The sequence below is a fragment of the Patiria miniata genome, unplaced genomic scaffold, assembly GCF_015706575.1.
Source record: "Patiria miniata isolate m_02_andy unplaced genomic scaffold, ASM1570657v1 HiC_scaffold_26, whole genome shotgun sequence".
NCBI lineage: Eukaryota > Metazoa > Echinodermata > Asteroidea > Valvatida > Asterinidae > Patiria > Patiria miniata.
In genome coordinates this window covers 4,305,658-4,322,873 of record NW_024037065.1, presented here as the reverse complement: position 1 = coordinate 4,322,873, position 17,216 = coordinate 4,305,658, and the positions used below count along the sequence as shown (strand labels likewise).

Genomic DNA, 17,216 nt, shown 5'->3' with positions numbered 1-17,216 from the left:
GTTGCCTATTGTGAAACCCTGAGTCACCAGTTTGGACCGATTGGGGCGTCACGCTTCAGTAACCGGGTGGCTTCTGGCTTCGTAACGATTGGGGTGCAAGAAATTTGCATACCGGACCCGGTACCCGAACGGTCTGTTATCTGAGGGCTCGCCTTAATTAACTGCCAAATCAAATTTGAATTTTTTTTTAAATGATCACACAAAATGGTAGATACTCACCTTGCGCTAATTGGGACATTTTACCGACAAATACATGTATGGGACCTCGTCATAATTATAATCGTCAGACCACGCGATCCTATTTGTACGCACTCACCTTAAATTCAGTGCATTGCAAATCGTTACCTAGGCCTACTGGCATGGCCTGCGCAGATTATGAAGGATCCATGAGGGGCCCTACGCTATGTGAATCTAGCTGAGGCTGACCGGCCAACAATTAGCAACGAAATATGACATTGACAGACAACAATGCAGGGCGTAAAGAGGGGCTGAACGTCATTTACAAGAAAAACGTTGGCCTGTTTTAAATTGGCAATTACTAGTGCATGCGCCTTCACGCATAGACTTGCCTATGCCATGACGCCGCGGTATGTCGGCTTACCTTTCTCAAGTCATCAGTTGGATTGACAAGTAGAGCCTCTTTTTCACTGGCCGTATTTTCTATCAGAATTTTCATTTTTTTTTACAGATTGGGTGTCAACCTCATCTTCCGATTCCATCTTGACAGAACAGGGAACGAAACTATGAGAAAATCGGGAGAAAAACCGGGACGAACGTGCACACTATATCGTCGCTTTGCTCACGAAGTGACAAAAACCCTGAAAATGCGTCTTTTTTCAGATTTGATTTTTTTCGGTCATTTTGTTATATTAATGAGGAGGACCAATCTGCCCAAGTTTGAAAGCGGAATATTAATTAGTTTTTTAATTATCAATTAATTATAAATGACAAAAAGCCCACCACACAATCATTTGCATTTTTACGAAGTGCATAATATCTCGTCGTCACTTCGTGAGAACGAAAATCATGCATGGCGCGCGCATTATTTTCTCACGAAGTGACAAAATAATCTCGTTCACAGGGAGTAATACCTTAATGTGCAAACGTCACGGCGGCCGCGTACGCAAGGGCTAGCTATGTACGAGGCTGAAAAAAACATGGCGGACATCATAGATGCGACGACCTGCATTCATCATAGTCCGACCCTTTGTTGTGTCTGTTGTTTGCCTTCAATATGCAAGTCGTGGAGTAGCTTACAATAACTCTCATAACGTAAGTCATTAGACTGTAGCAGTGTGTGTGTTATTTGTGTGTTGCGTTGTTTACTACAAACGAAAAGATATTGGACGTAATAAACGTGTTTCAGTTTGTTGACGTTTCGCCTAAACCCCTACTAGTACTACATGTACTAGCTGTAGGCCTACTGTACTAATGCATGCCAAATGTACGGTATGCATAGGCCTACGTTTACTTTGACATGGAGTTAGGCCGCGTCTAAATTGTGTATGGCACATGATGACAATAGACATGGCCGTAGCTCTGAAAGCCTGTTTCGGACACATCATCATACAAGGCCTAAACTGTTTGTGTAATTACAGGCTATTAGCCTAGGGCCTAGGCTAGGGATTAGCAGTGCTTAGGCTAGGCCTGTATTACAGTGTGGCACGACAAGTTGCATGGCATAATACTTTAGACAAAATTGAGCAGTGTTGTTTACTAAGGCTTAGCCTATGCATTTTATATTGAAGTTTCCCAGACTGTGGTTGGTCTAGGCCTCAATCTACGGACCCTTTACATGCTTTAGGCTTTTGTTTAATGAACAGGTCAAACGTGTGCAGTGAATAAATAACCATTTATTAGACAACGTGCCAAGCACTGAAAAAGTATTATTTTTTTCCTGTAACTGATTCAGATTACTCCAGAAAACTATTAATAATCTAATTTGTATGGAATAAGTAAGCACACATAGGTATACACAATTCTCTCTTCACCAGTTGACAAACCTTCATTTTAAAAACAACTCCTTTGTTGAGGTAAAATTGTTACATGTCTTTGGTCTATAAAAACTAAGAACTGTGTTTTTTTATTTCACAGGAATGCAAAGGAAGAGAGAACTCACCTCAAGAAACGCCCAGAATGAGGAGCAAGCTGAAGCGAAGGTAATTTGTAATCAGAAATTATATCGACACACATCATTTGTTCTACTACGATGTTGTTTTGGCATATTAATTATCATTGCATTTCAGTAAAAAAAATCGTGTTAAATTGTACAAGTTGTGTTTGTTTCCATCTTAGGCAGGGCGGAGATGCTGATGTGCTGGTGCAGTGGTGTGCAGACAACACAAAAAATGTTGTTTCTCTGAAGGATTTGAAGGCACCTGGCAAAATCCATAAAGGTTCCAAAGTAACCATGGACTGGAAAGGTGTGGAGTGGCAAGCACTGGTGTTAGACATGCAATCTGATTCAGATGATTCTACTTCGGACGATTCTGATGATGAGCCCTTATCCCACTATGTGAAATCCAAGGACGGTATGTTTACAGATTGAGTGTATAAATTCGTCTACATTTGATTGTTTTCTTTTAAGCTGTTGATTAAGGAAATGAAAGAAATCATGTTGCATGAAGCCACACATGTTTCAAAATTCCCAGTCTTTACCAGAAAAGCCCTCAAAAGAACCCCAAATTTTTGTGTTGTTTTTTTTTGCCTTTGTTATTGTTTAGGTGTTGTATTAAGACATTCGTATGGTGCACGCACTCATTTATTTTTGTAATCTTTTTCTGTTTTGCAGATTCAACAAACATCTCGGATGGAACATCTACCCAACAACATGGTATTCAATCATGTGAAAATTTCCTATGCACCGAGGAAGTGTGGTCGGCATGTCCAAAATGCTTATGCTTTCTATGTTACAATCATTTTTTATTGAATGATGAGTGTTACTCGCACAATGTTTATTTTAACATAAGTGATTTCACAACCAGCCCCCAAATAACAGGTATTTCTCAAGGCATTGGAAATTCACAGAATTCTTCGCCAGTCGCATGTTGTGTCGCTGCCACTCCATCTCTGCAGTGTGCTCAAGGCAAGATACAAAGCACACTAGTGATGTCTCCTTCAGTTCCTAGTCAGGGAGGGATGCAAAGCACACCAGTGATGTCTCCTTCAGTTCCTAGTCAAGATGGGATGCAAAACACACCAGTGATGTCTCCTTCAGTTCCTAGTCAGGGAGGGATGCCAAACACACCAGTGATGTCTCCTTCACACCCTAGTCAGGGAGGGATGACAAGCACACCAGTGATGTCTCCTTCATACCCAAGTCAGGGAGGGAAGCCAAGCACACCAGTGATGTCTCCTTCATACCCTAGTCAGGGAGGGATGCCAAACACACCAGTGATGTCTCCTTCACACCCTAGTCAGGGAGGGATGACAAGCACACCAGTGATGTCTCCTTCATACCCTAGTCAGGGAGGGATGCCAATCACACCAGTGATGTCTCCTTCAGTTCCTAGTCAGGGAGGGATGCCAAGCACACCAGTGATGTATCCTTTAGTTCCTAGTCAGGGAGGGATGCAAAGCACACCAGTGATGTCTCCTTCAGTTCCTAGTCAGGGAGAAATGCCAAGCACACCAGTGATGTCTCCTTCATACCCTAGTCAGGGAGGGATGCCATGCACACCAGTGATGTCTCCTTCAGTTCCTAGTCAGGAAATGAAGCCAAGCACACCAGTGATGTCTCCTTCATACCCAATTCAGGGAGGGATGCCAAGCACATCAGTGATGTCTCCTTCAGTTCCTAGTCAGGGAGGGATGCCAAGCACACCAGTGATGTCTCCTTCAGTTCCTAGTCAGGGAGGGATGCCAAGCACACTAGTGATGTATCCTTTAGTTCCTAGTCAGGGAGGGATGCAAAGCACACCAGTGATGTCTCCTTCAGTTCCTAGTCAGGGAGGGATGCCAAGCACACCAGTGATGTCTCCTTCATACCCTAGTCAGGGAGGGATGCCAAGCACACCAGTGATGTCTCCTTCAGTTCCTAGTCAGGGAGGGATGCCAAGCACACCAGTGATGTATCCTTTAGTTCCTAGTCAGGGACGGATGCAAAGCACACCAGTGATGTCTCCTTCAGTTCCTAGTCAGGGAGGGATGCCAAGCACACCAGTGATGTCTCCTTCATACCCTAGTCAGGGAGGGATGCCAAGCACACCAGTGATGTCTCCTTCAGTTCCTAGTCAGGGAGGGCAGCCAAGCACACCAGTGATGTCTCCTTCATACCCTAGTCAGGGAGGGATGCCAATCACACCAGTGATGTCTCCTTCAGTTCCTAGTCAGGGAGGGATGCCAAGCACACCAGTGATGTCTCCTTCAGTTCCTAGTCAGGGAGGGATGCCAAGCACACCAGTGATGTCTCCTTCAGTTCCTAGTCAGGGAGGGATGCCAAGCACACCAGTGATGTCTCCTTCAGTTCCTAGTCAGGAAATGAAGCCAATCACACCAGTGATGTCTCCTTCATACCCTAGTCAGGGAGGGATGACAAGCACACCAGTGATGTCTCCTTCATACCCAAGTCAGGGAGGGTTGACAAGCACACCAGTGATGTCTCCTTCATACCCTAGTCAGGGAGGGATGCCAAGCACACCAGTGATGTCTCCTTCATACCCTAGTCTGGACGGGATGCCAAGCACACCAGTGATGTCTCCTTCAGTTCCTAGTCAGGGAGGGTTGACAAGCACACCAGTGATGTCTCCTTCAGTTCCTAGTCAGGGAGGGATGCCAAGCACACCAGTGATGTCTCCTTCATACCCTAGTCTGGACGGGATGCCAAGCACACCAGTGATGTCTCCTTCAGTTCCTAGTCAGGGAGGGTTGACAAGCACACCAGTGATGTCTCCTTCATACCCTAGTCAGGGAGGGATGCCATGCACACCAGTGATGTCTCCTTCAGTTCCTAGTCAGGAAATGAAGCCAAGCACACCAGTGATGTCTCCTTCATACCCTAGTCAGGGAGGGATGACAAGCACACCAGTGATGTCTCCTTCAGAAGTTCTCAATGGCTCACCCTGCATCCCGAATGAAAACAAAAATCGATCTTGCCACTCCCCGTCAGAGTTTATTGTTGATGGGGAACCATCGTTGTTGTTGACAAGTACAGCACATAAATCGAAGAGTAGAAATAAAGTTGTAAAAGAAAAGAGAAATCGCGGGGAAGAGTACATGACCGAAAAAACAAACAAACTGATTCCACAGAAAAGAGATTGCTTAGGTGAAAGCAAATGCACATTTTGTCAGTCGAAGGGCTTTCATTGTATATCATTCTCTCTTGAACACAGACGAAATATTAGGAAAGCATTTTATGATATAGCAAACCTACAGAAACAACGAGAATGGATTGGCAGGTACGTCTCTGTACATATATCCAGTCATTCAAATCCCAAAAAGAGCCACAATTATTTCCTTCCAAAGCCAGGTAACACTAATGAAAGAGTCCGAGTTTGCAGGCAAATGTTCATTAGTACCACCGGTGTGTCAGATACACAAATCAAGACAGTTCTGACGAAACTCGACGACCATGGGGTGATGGGAGGAGAAGGGAGAGGAGGAAGACAATCTTCAGAGAAAGATAAGACGTTACGTGATGAAGTGGTTATTCATATCAATAAGTTCCCCCGCATGGAATCACATTATTGTCGAGCCAGTAGTTCTTGTCAGTACTTGTCAGGTGATTTGAATCTTAGCACAATGTACGCCATGTACAAACAAGAAAATCCAGATGGTGCATCGCTTTCCAAGTACTGCCGCACTTTTCATTCGCTGAATTTGAAATTTCATCAGCCAAAAAAAGATCAATGCGGGCTATGCACAACATACTGGAAGAGCGGCGAGGACAAGAAAAGAGAACTTCAGGCCGAATTTGACAGGCACAATATGGAAAAGACAACTGTTAGAAAACTTAAATCAGAGTCCAAAGAAAGAGCATCTTTTTATGAAACACACAGCTCAGCCGTATTTGATCTGCAGCAGGTCATCTACGTCCCAAAGTCTCCTCGATCAGAACTCTTCTACAAGCGTCGCTTGGCCTGCTACAACTTCACGATCTACGATTTAGCTAGTAAAGAAGGCTACTGCTTTCTCTCCCATGAGGGCATAACTCGTCGGGGGTCCTGTGAAGTTGCGTCTTATCTACACCAGTATTTGTTGAAAATGGATGAACAGGGAGTGAAACATGTTCAGCTTTTCGCAGATGGCTGTGGTGGTCAGAATCGGAATTCTATTCTACCTTCGATGATGCTTTCATTTGTATCCCAGTCTCGAAATGTCCAGGATGTTACACTCTTTTTCTTTGAGACCAATCACGGTCAATCGGAGGGCGATGCTATGCACAGTGTTATTGAAAGAGCAGTCAAGCATGTCCAGGAAATTTCAATTCCGGCTCAGCTGGTGACGTTGTGTAAAATGGCAAGGAAATGTCCGAAACCATACAACGTTATGCAGGTGTGTTCTTCCGATATTTATGATTGGAAAACACTTAGTCAGAAGCGGGGGATTCTTCGAGTGCGTCAGTCTGAAGATGGCAAGTCAGTCGATTGGACAAAGTTCAAGCAAGTGCAAATAAACAAGCAAGAACCCTGTCAGATCAAATTCAAGTATTCACACACTGACCTGTCATTTTCAACTTTATGCATTGGGCGAACACGACGTTCATCTACAGAGCAAACCCTACAACCTGAACTGCTCTACAAATCAGGAAATCCGAACATCTCTGCTGCAAAGTATCAAGATCTCATAAGTCTCTGCACCGGGGAGACACCAGTTATCTCTCATCCTGATTATCAAAAGTTTTATTTTAACCTTCCCCACTAAGGTACAGTTTTTGGACTTACAGTGACTTGACTAAAACCAATTAATGTGCACCATTCTTTTCACTGGTATGGTTTACTCAAACTTTACTGCAGCAGCTATGGAGTGCATAATTTTCAAGGGTCCCCTTGTTCGGACTAAATTCTTTTAGCTTTTTATCGGCCTTTCACCTGCATGATTGGAAGAACTTAAACTGTCTACACAAAAAAGAAATTTGAAAAAAAAAAAATTAAACTGAAGTAAATTACATTTTCCCAATATCCAGTGTAACATGTCCTCCTCACGGAAATGGATAGGTTTAAATAGTCTGTTGTCAATCTTGACTTTATATATACTTTGAATTTAGATCAAATGAAAAGGTTTGATAGTCTATTCCAACTTTGAACATAAAGACACTTTAAATTGAGATCAAATGGATAGGTCCTTAGTTCTGGTCTGTTTCCAACTTTGACCTGATATATACTTTGAATTATGATCAAAGGGATAGGTTCTAATCTCTTTCCAACTTTGACCTGATAGAAACTTACAATTATGATAAAATGAATAGTTTCTAGTTTGTTTCCAACTTTGTCTTTGTAGATACTTTGAATTAGGTTCAAATGAATAGGTTCTATTCTGTTTCCAACTTTGACCTGATAGAAACTTTGAATTATGATCAAATGGATAGTTTCTAGTCTGTTTCCAACTTTGACTTTGAAGATACTTTGAATCAAGATTAAATGAACAGGTTTTTTTCTGTTTCCAACTTTGACCTTATAGAAACTTTGAATTATGATCAAATGGATTGGTTCTAGTCTGCTTCCAATTTTGATCTTGTAGATACTCTGAATTGAGATCAAAATTGTGTATAGTTTCTCTAATCTGTTCCCAACTTTGACTTTGTAGATACTTTGAATTAAGATCAACTTGATATGTTCTAGTCTGCTTCCAACTTTTACCTTGTAGATACTTTGAATTGGGACCAAAATTTGTATAGTTTCTCATCTGTTTCCAACTTTGACTTTGTAGATACTTTGAATTAAGATAAAATGGATATGTTCTAGTCTGATTCCCAGTTTGACATTACAGATGCTCTGAATTAGGATCAAATGGATAAGTTCTAGTCTGCTGCCAATTTTAACCTTGTATGTAGATGATTAGAATTCAGATCATATGGATAGGTTCTAAACTGTTCTGGTCGCAGATTGTCTTAATAACTTCATCATATTCATTGAGTTGTTGACCTCATTATTGAATGTGTACAATATCTGTGACATTTCACGGATATTATGCACATTCACAATCGTCTAATACCTGTTGTTTCTCTATTATGACCCCCATGCGTATGTTCTTAGGAAATGTTCTTCAATTGTGATTGCCCAAATATTCATTCGTGAATCTACTTACCAATGAACTATAATATTCACATCATTTTAACTGTATACAAATACTGTAACTATTTTTAAACTAAAAATGGGGTTTCCTACCTCAAATATTATCATTATAATTGTTTTAAGTAATTGCTTTGTTAAACAACCCGCTACAGTTTTATCGGTAAAACCTCCAAATGAATTGCTCTTGAACTGATTTTATAATGGTTATTAAAAGGGGGTAATTAACATTGAGTGTATGTACCATTTTCACAAAGGGCTGGGCAATATGCCTATGTGTAATTCTATAATGGTAAATTTGTTTAATATAATTAAAAAGAAAAATGTTTTTAAACATTTATTTGACTGAATTAAATGAATTGAAACTAAACAGAGAATAGTTAGTTGCCCAATCCATTTCTTTTTATAAGATTCGCTTAAACAACTGTATCAGAATATTGACAAAAGTCAGATCATTACTGAGATTTGAGGAGATTCGTTCAATGCAGTACGTTATATTTTACGACAGCGACTTGGGGAGGAAATCACAGGTATATCTGGATATAAAATATACTGAAGCGGAAAATAGACGCAAAACGTTGCAAGATGTAAACAAAATAATTGCATTTGTGTATAAAACTACACTATGTGAGCGCAAAATCCCTGTCCTGTTTCCCATCGTCTTCTCACGAAGTGACAAAAACTAAGCGCGTGCGTCAAAATAATAAGACGTTGTTGCTTTATGTGATTTCACGAAGTGACAAAAACCAAAACAAAATGACTAATAAGTGAAACCTTCACGTTTTTTTGTTCCCACGAAGTGCAAAAAAGTTTAGTTAATTAATTACTCTCTAATTAAAACAATTAACGCACAAATTATTATTACTCAACAAAGAACCACGCATACCATACACGGAAATGCAAAAATGATCCGAATTCGTCATTGGAAATTGGGCGAAAACACGATTTTAAAAGTTGATCATACAAAAACGCGATTATCTCAGAATGACGGTTTGGCCGATTTTGAAGGTTTTTGTCACTTCGTGAGCAAAGCGACGATATACGCACGTACGTCTTTCAAATAGACCGCTTGCAGATGCCTTCGATAATCGACGCGCGAAGGCGCGCGACGCCATGTTGTGGGACAGGCGTATATCTATCCATGCACATTTTGTCCCATAACATGGCGTCGTGCACCTTCGCGCGTCAATTATCGATCGCGTCTGCAAGCGGTCTATAGGCCACGTGTATCAAATAAAGACTTCTTTCCAAGATATAATCAGTGAAAGACATCTTTCCGAGATACGATATCAGGGAAGTTAGATGTTATACCAGGGAAAAATGTCTTTCCAAGATAAGATATGAAAGAAAGAACGTCTTTCCGAGATGAAAGACGTCTTTGCGCGATACAATATCAGGGGAAAACGTCTTTCCCGAGATAAGTTATGAGAGAAAGACGTCTTTCCGAGATACAATATCAGGGAAAGACGCCTTTCCGGGATACAATATCAAGGAAAGACGTCTTTCCGAGATGATATGAGAGAAAGACGTCTTTCCGAGATGTTATATCAGGGAAAGACGTCTTTCCGAGATAGTTACGATATCAAGGAAAGGCATCTTTCCGAGATACCATATCAGGGAAAGACGTCTTTCCGAAATAAGATAATGAGAGAAAGACGTCTTTCTGAGATAAGATAATAAGAGAAAGACGTCTTTCCGAGATACAATATCAGGGAAAGACGTCTTTCCGAGATACGATATCAGTGAAAGACGTCTTTCCGAGATACCATATCAGGAAAAGACGTTTTTCCGAGATACGATATCAGGAAAAGACGTCTTTCCGAAATACGATATCAGGGAAAGACGTCTTTCCGAGATATAAATACCGGGGAAATACTCTTTCCGAGATCCGGTATCAGGGAAAGACGTCTAAAATATCTCAGTATTCCATCTTTCCAGGAACTTATCTCGGAAACTTGGAAACTCGGATGGTCACTTTAAGCTTCCATATACTGTGATAATTTATCACAAAAATCCAGAATTCAAAGACAAATCGGTAACGAGGAAGAAATTATCTTTGAATTCCTGATTTATGTGATGATTATCGCGGTATCAAGGAAGGAATTATCTTTGAATTCCTGATTTCTGTGATGAGTTATCGCGGTAAGGCGGTATCGAGGAAGGAATTATCTCTGAATTCAGGATTTCTGTGATAAATTATCACGGTAACGCGGTATCAAGAATACGTATTGTAACGGGCGTTGAGGGGGTGCCCGTTTGCGTAATTTTTTTTCCTAGGAGGGTTAGGGGCAATGTCATAAATAATTCAGTTTTTCCTTTGAATCATTGCAAGACTTAGGTTCTCGTTCTATTTTCCCCTTAATTAAAAATTATCTCAGTGATAAATTTGGAGAAGAAAAATAGCTAATGAAAATGAGCAGCGAAGACGTGGATTCGAACCAGGGATCTTTGTATCCATAAGCTCATCTCGCTATCTACTAGGCTACTGTGTGGTAGCTCGACGACAACCGTTCTTTAAAATGCTTTAATGTATTGTAACTAGTTGAGTAACTAACAACAATGCTGTTGATGTCATTGTCCGTTCTCATGGATAAACATGAATTATTCATGACATTGCCCCTAACCCTCCTAGGAATAAAAATTACACTGCCCGTTCAGAGAATGATATACCCACCGTGTAATACTCACAGCTTGAGGACGGATGATGCAGAGTGGATCGTCAGAGGGCGCAGTCAGTGGAACAGGAAAGGGGCGTGGATTTGGAAGGGGGAGGGGGTGAAACTCTGAACCAGTCTAAACTAACTATTTGTGGACTCAGGGAGGGGAGGGGTAGGGGCAGCCCAGGCTCCTAGTCCGCAGGAAGACTCCGCAGTTGTCAATCAGAAGAGGCGTATTATTAAAACTCAGTCTACAAATGCGAGGCAGGCGCATGCATTAAACAAACAAGAAATTCACTCGCGGAAACAGCTTTTAAAACAGCTTTTAGCAAGACGCCGCAGCTATAAAAATACATGTGCGGGTCTACGTCTGCAGAATTAATTATTCGCGTACTGAATTTGCTTTGCGCATTCGGCTAGCTTGGAGGCAATGGCTTGTTAGTTGTGCGCTGTCGATTAACGCTGAATAAATTCATCAATCACAGCACTTGAAATTTGGATGCTGACTAAATCTTCACAGCACTTGAACACTGACTAAATTCTTCACAGCACTTGAACACTGACTAAATTCTTGACAGCAGTTGAACGCTGACTAAATTCTTCACAGCATTTGAACGCTGACTAAATTCTTCACAGCACTTGAATGCTGACTAACGATGTTACGATGTTAACTTCACGGCACTTCTTTGCCGACTTACAGACACAGCACTAACCAGCTGTGCGCCTTGCTCTACGGCACTTGCTAGCCGCTGTTCTTCCTATAGTACGCGGGACTCGTTCGTTCGAACCGAGCCACCCGAATGCTGGTGGCGCTCGCCTTTTATAGAGTTCTGGCAGTGAAAAACTAGGCCACGAACTGCGCGCGCGCTACAAATGGGTAAACGTGCGCAGCATATATGCAAATGAGTCATTCGCACTGATCAGCGTTTGCTATTGAAAATGCACAGTCTTTGTTTTAATGTACAAATCCTATTTATTAGTAGCCTATACGTACGATATACAATCAATGCCTGTTGTAAAAACACTTCTGCCATTAACCACTTGCGTTATGTAAAACCACTTGTCGCTAGAATCTGTAAGAAATAACAACTTTAGGGAAATTAGGCACCATTGTAAGATAATTAAAGCTTTCTAGAAATTCTACATTCATCAAGGATGTGCCCTATATTCATGTGAACAATTGGTAAGTGAAACAATGCTAGGAAAAATGTGTATTGAATAAAAGAGCAATTTCTGACAGGAGCATTTAAAATCTTACGGTGAACCTGACTGATAAAAATGTGTCCACAAATTTTACAAAGGCAGAGCGATTTTTGTCACACTCTCAAGAGATATAAGTTATTAAGAGATATAAGTTATTAAGAGACAAAAATCGAAAATTTTAAGCACTCCAGAAAACTAACAAAGTGACATGGGTATTCTTGGCCGCAACACTAAACATTATTCAACGCATAAATACCCATTGTCAACATTTCAATATCGCAAACAACAACTAAGAAAAATGCATGTCTCAAAATTAGAGCTTCTGTTCTAATCAAACTTCAATTTAGTAATATTTGCAATCAGCTGATCAATAAAAAAAACCTGCCCGCTCAAGACTTAGTCGAAGCTAATATCATTTTACATTCACACAATTCAAGTAGGGCTATTAAAGTCCAGTATCTCGAAACTTAACTAAAATATGCATGCCTGAATTATATACGTGTCGTGTGTACGGTGCAAAACACACAGTGACAGTTGCACACAGACTCAGCATGACAATTTTTCCTACGATGAAATTACCTTCAAACGTGGTCACCGTCAAACAAATTTGATAAAACGAATAGCCTTATATCTACTTTACCTTAATCCTTAGCCAAAACCATGAATCAATAAGTTGCTGCTTGGGAAAGGGTCACAATCTAGCATAACAGTTTTAACACAGTTGAAATAGAAACCTCGCATGTACGCACAACCAGTCCGCCATCTTGTTTCTAACATAAACAAAGTTTACCAATGCATTATGGGTAATTGGAAAAGGCGCTAAATTCGAGAAGTCAATTTTTGTCCTATTCCACAGGTGTGCGGGCTGCGCGTACATAGAAAAGCATACAATGTATTAATTTCAGACTTCATCCAGGGCAGTGTTATTAATGAAGTACGTGCTTGCTAGCAATAATTAGGCCTAATGCACTATAATTTTATTAATGCAGCCTGCAGAAATTAATGGAGTCAATTGGGCTAATTAAATTAATATATAGTCGACCATGACACAATTTTTTGTGCACTTCCCTAGAAATTTTGGAAATACAACAAGTATGCAATGAAGCTTCAGGTTTCAAAGATTCAAGGAATTATTAAATTACAAGTTCTGAAGCAGGTGTTTTAGAAAAATTTCAAGCTAATTTGTCTTATTTTATTTCTAAAATAGGGGCCTACTTTTACCTTGGGCTACGTAGGAAAACATCAACAATAAAATTCAATTCAGCTCTAATCAGCAACACTAGGAAATAATATATATTTAATTATCATTATGGCCTACATGTACATACATTTACGCCTATGGCTCGTGCTCCTCCTGCGTTGTCCAAAGCCTTGGGCCGGCTGTTGGCATGGACGGCAGGTTGTACTCCGTGTAGCTGGTGCTGAATGCCCGTCCGTCTGGGAAGGTAGCCGACTCCGTCACCATTCGGACAGTCACGCCGAAGTCGAAGGGGTGGAGAACATCCTTCCTGCTTCTGATGGCCATGGGGTCTGTACGCGCTTGTTGTCTCATCCTCTCTACCTCGGCTCCTGCTGTTGTTCTGGGGGCGACGGACCGACGACTCCGGGCAAAACGGGGGTCGTTCGCCGGCAGGCTGTGGGGCTCTTTTGCTTCAGGCTCAGCTGCAGGGATGGGGGACGGGGTCGGGGGCCGGGTGGTCGTCGCCACAGGAGGGGTCGGCGTGGGGGCGGGAGCTGCGGTGTCGGCAGGTTCCTCATCAGGCGCTGGGGGTGGTGGGGGCAAGAGCTGGTTGATGGTTTCGTCTATTTCATCAAGCCACTTTCTCATCGGCGACGCAGGGGTGGCCGGCACATCGACAGGCTGATCGGGTGGAAGGGGAGAATGAACTTTCTTTGGACTGCTCCTTATCGACATGCTTGAGGGGGGATTGGGCGTGCAAAGGCTGCCCATTAGTGACATCAGCTCTGCTGTGGTCAGGGTTGGCCCTGACTCAAGATCGAGTTGGGACATGGCATTGGGGGAGGGATGAATGGTTAGAAATGATTCATCCACCAGCTGTTGTGGGGGTGTCGACGGCGCCGTTGTGGTGGGGGCCGGGTGCTCGGGGGTCTGCACCTTCCTCGTCTCCTTCTCCGACTCCTTCCTGTTTTCTCTAGGCCTACTTCCTTCCGGTCTTCTCTCTTCTGGCATGTCTGGACGCCTGCTGGCTGTATATCTGTTGCGTCCTCCATAAGGCCTGATGACTCGGCGACGGTCGTGACGGTCAGACTCGTGCATTCGCCGGCAGTGCCGGCGAAGCTCATCTTCACTGGTTGTTTGAAATTGGCATATGCTGCACCTGACTTGCCTCCTTCGATCTCGATGGACCTCCTCGGTGTGCCTGGCCAAATCCTTCCAGGTCCTGAAGATGGCCCGACAAAACACACATGAGACACGCATCTTGCTTATGATGTTCACTCACTGTAGGCCAAGCTGCAAGTGAATTTTTGACGTCCCCGGGCCGGGCCCAAGAGAGCTTAGCTCACGGCCGTTCCGTGTACACTGCACGCACGCAAAGAAACTTGTAGCGTTCGTTTGTTTAACAAATTGTTTACTCCAGTAAAGATTCTAACACCAGAAACAAACATGGTGGCGAACAGGCGTATACATCCGTTGCCGATAGCGCCATAAAATTTGTTCCCATTTATCTCCCTTGCAGAATAAATGAAAGATGTGTCCATAACTATTGCAGATGTAGATGATGTTTTATTTTCAAGACTTAAAATATTGTAAATTTGCTTAAAAACATGATAAAATTACGTTTGAAGTGAATCCGTACGTGGCAGAAATTTCGTTACACCGAGATTTTTACACTCTTTTTGAAAAGCCAAATTACTAAATAATCATCATTTTCCCGAACATCTGGCACAAAAATTTGGTTAAAATATCCCTCTTGGCAGTATTTTTCCAAGTAGAATGGTGAGGGCAAGTATAACTTTTGAGATTTGAGTGTCGATTTCACGGTCATTTTTACGCGAACAGCGAAGGTTGTGCGGAGTTTCCCCATTGAAATGCGTGCATTATGAGCGCACGTATTGTGTGCAAGTACGGCCCATATACATGTACGTGTGGCGCGGGAAATATGAATCTGTGGGAATGTTTACATTTTCGCCGTATCGTACGTACACACACACGGCACGCACGGACAGTGGGGATGGTTCGCTGCATCGGACAACTGAAGGATGGACACACAAAAAGGTTTTTATCATCCAATTAAATCTTGGTTTATTTTCTACAAGACATGGAATTTCATCGTTCTTCTCTTGATAAATTATGCCGGATTTGTGGCCGTAGGCTTGTTACACAAAGAAATGTAAAGAGTAACACTAAGCCTGTGTTGTGCAGCAACTACAGAAAAGAAATTCTGACTGCCTTCAATTTAAGTACGTGGGCTGATGAGCCCGAGATACACCCTCAGTCTGTCTGCTACAGATGTGCAAGGTCATTAAGGTACATTTCATCAGGAAACAGAGACCCACCCTCCACAACCAGGATTGAAGTCATTTCTTGGCAGAAGCACCCAAGAGTAGGGGGATGTAAAGTATGCACGACACTGAACAGTAAGGGTCGGTCTTCTAAAACTAAAATATACAGAGGCCCACTAAGCACAGAAGTTCAGCATGACTCGGAATTGCCACCTAATCCCTTCAATGTGGATGAAAACTCTACATGTATCACGCCATTAATCGATATTCTTGGCAAAAGTAAAGACGAGGAAACTATTTTTGTTTGCCCCATCTGCCAGTGTGTCTTGGGTTCACCGTCAGTGCAGACTCCCTGCGAACACAATTTCTGTGCCGACTGTTTGGCAGGGTGGTTTACTTACAAGAACAGAGCTGAGGTCCCCTGTCCAGTATGTAGGAAATTGACAAGTTTCAAACAAATTTCCCCAATCCCAAGAGTCCTTCGACTCCAACTTGATGTTCTACTCACAGTATGCTCCAAGTGTGGAAGTGTTGGCAAAGTGGACAAAATGGGTTCCCACACATGCCCAACCAAGCCCCCAAAACCAGCCATTTGCCACTGTGACGTATGTTCATCCCCACCGACCCCCCGACCCCAAAATAATGAGCCTACAGTGGACACAGAGGTCATCAAAGCAGCAGAGGTCTTAAGGACCAAAGCTTCTAGCCATTCCAAAGGGTCCCCCATACCCAAGGAAATTGAAGCAGCTTCCGATGCTTGGACATGGCTGAAGCTCCTAAACACTGACAGAGTTGCCCAGCTAAAGACACCAGGAAGGGTTTGTATTTCAGTTTAGATTGCAACTATTGAATAAATATTATTATAAAATAGTATATACATAAAATGTCTGATATATTATTAATTAATAAAATATTACAAACATTATTACAAACATGTACATGTACATTAAAGTGAAAATAGAGTACATGTTAATATTCCAACCTTTCCTGTTTAAAACAGTACAAATAATCAGTCAAAAGTTTATCAAACCACTATATCAGAATTATTAGGAATGTAAATCTAAATGAAGCCATTAAATTTAGCCAGTGTTACCCAGAACATATACATAGAGAGAGAGAGAGAGAGACACGCATTGCTGTTTAATAATATATGATTTGATAAAAAATACAAATTCAAATAATTAATTTCATTCATTACAAAATTTAATTCCATTACAGAAATTTAAATATTCATGTACATGGGGAGCAAAACAATATTTTAATTTTTTTACAAAATACTTTCTCACATTCAGCCTGCGTATGTGCAAATGAAGCGGCCACCAAAGTGCACGCCCCCTGCAAAGTCTTGCAGCAACAACACTACAGTCTGTGATGCCATGGGACCTGACCAAAGCCTGGCAATGATGCATGACTGTCAGCTTACATGGGAACAACTTCGGAAGTTAAGACGGTAATTATTTTTCTGAATAAAACAAATAAATGACCCATATTCATGCATATGTATGTACAAATATACATGTACATACATGTACATTGTACTTGCATGCCAGTCCATGGTTTTAATTTTCAAATGCAATTTTATGCAGATACGTTGGAGGTGTTGACTGCCTCACTTCAGAGAGGGCCATGAGGAAGCGGCAAGCAGCTCTCCTTAGTGACAACC

General features: G+C 41.9%; 1 protein-coding gene across 1 annotated transcript; it reads right to left on the bottom strand.

Moving 5' to 3' along the window:
• Nucleotides 1-13,424: 13,424 nt before the first annotated feature.
• LOC119733858 (proteoglycan 4-like) lies at nt 13,425-14,528 on the bottom strand. The gene has a single exon (XM_038207225.1). The coding sequence runs from the start codon at nt 14,526-14,528 to the stop codon at nt 13,425-13,427; it is 1,104 nt and encodes a 367-aa protein (XP_038063153.1).
• Between the last annotated feature and the right edge of the window lie 2,688 nt (nt 14,529-17,216).

What these genes read in the sequence shown, in the direction of transcription:
- LOC119733858 (XM_038207225.1), bottom strand. Translation starts at nt 14,528, where the DNA reads ATGCGTGTCTCATGTGTGTTTTGTCGGGCCATCTTCAGGACCTGGAAG.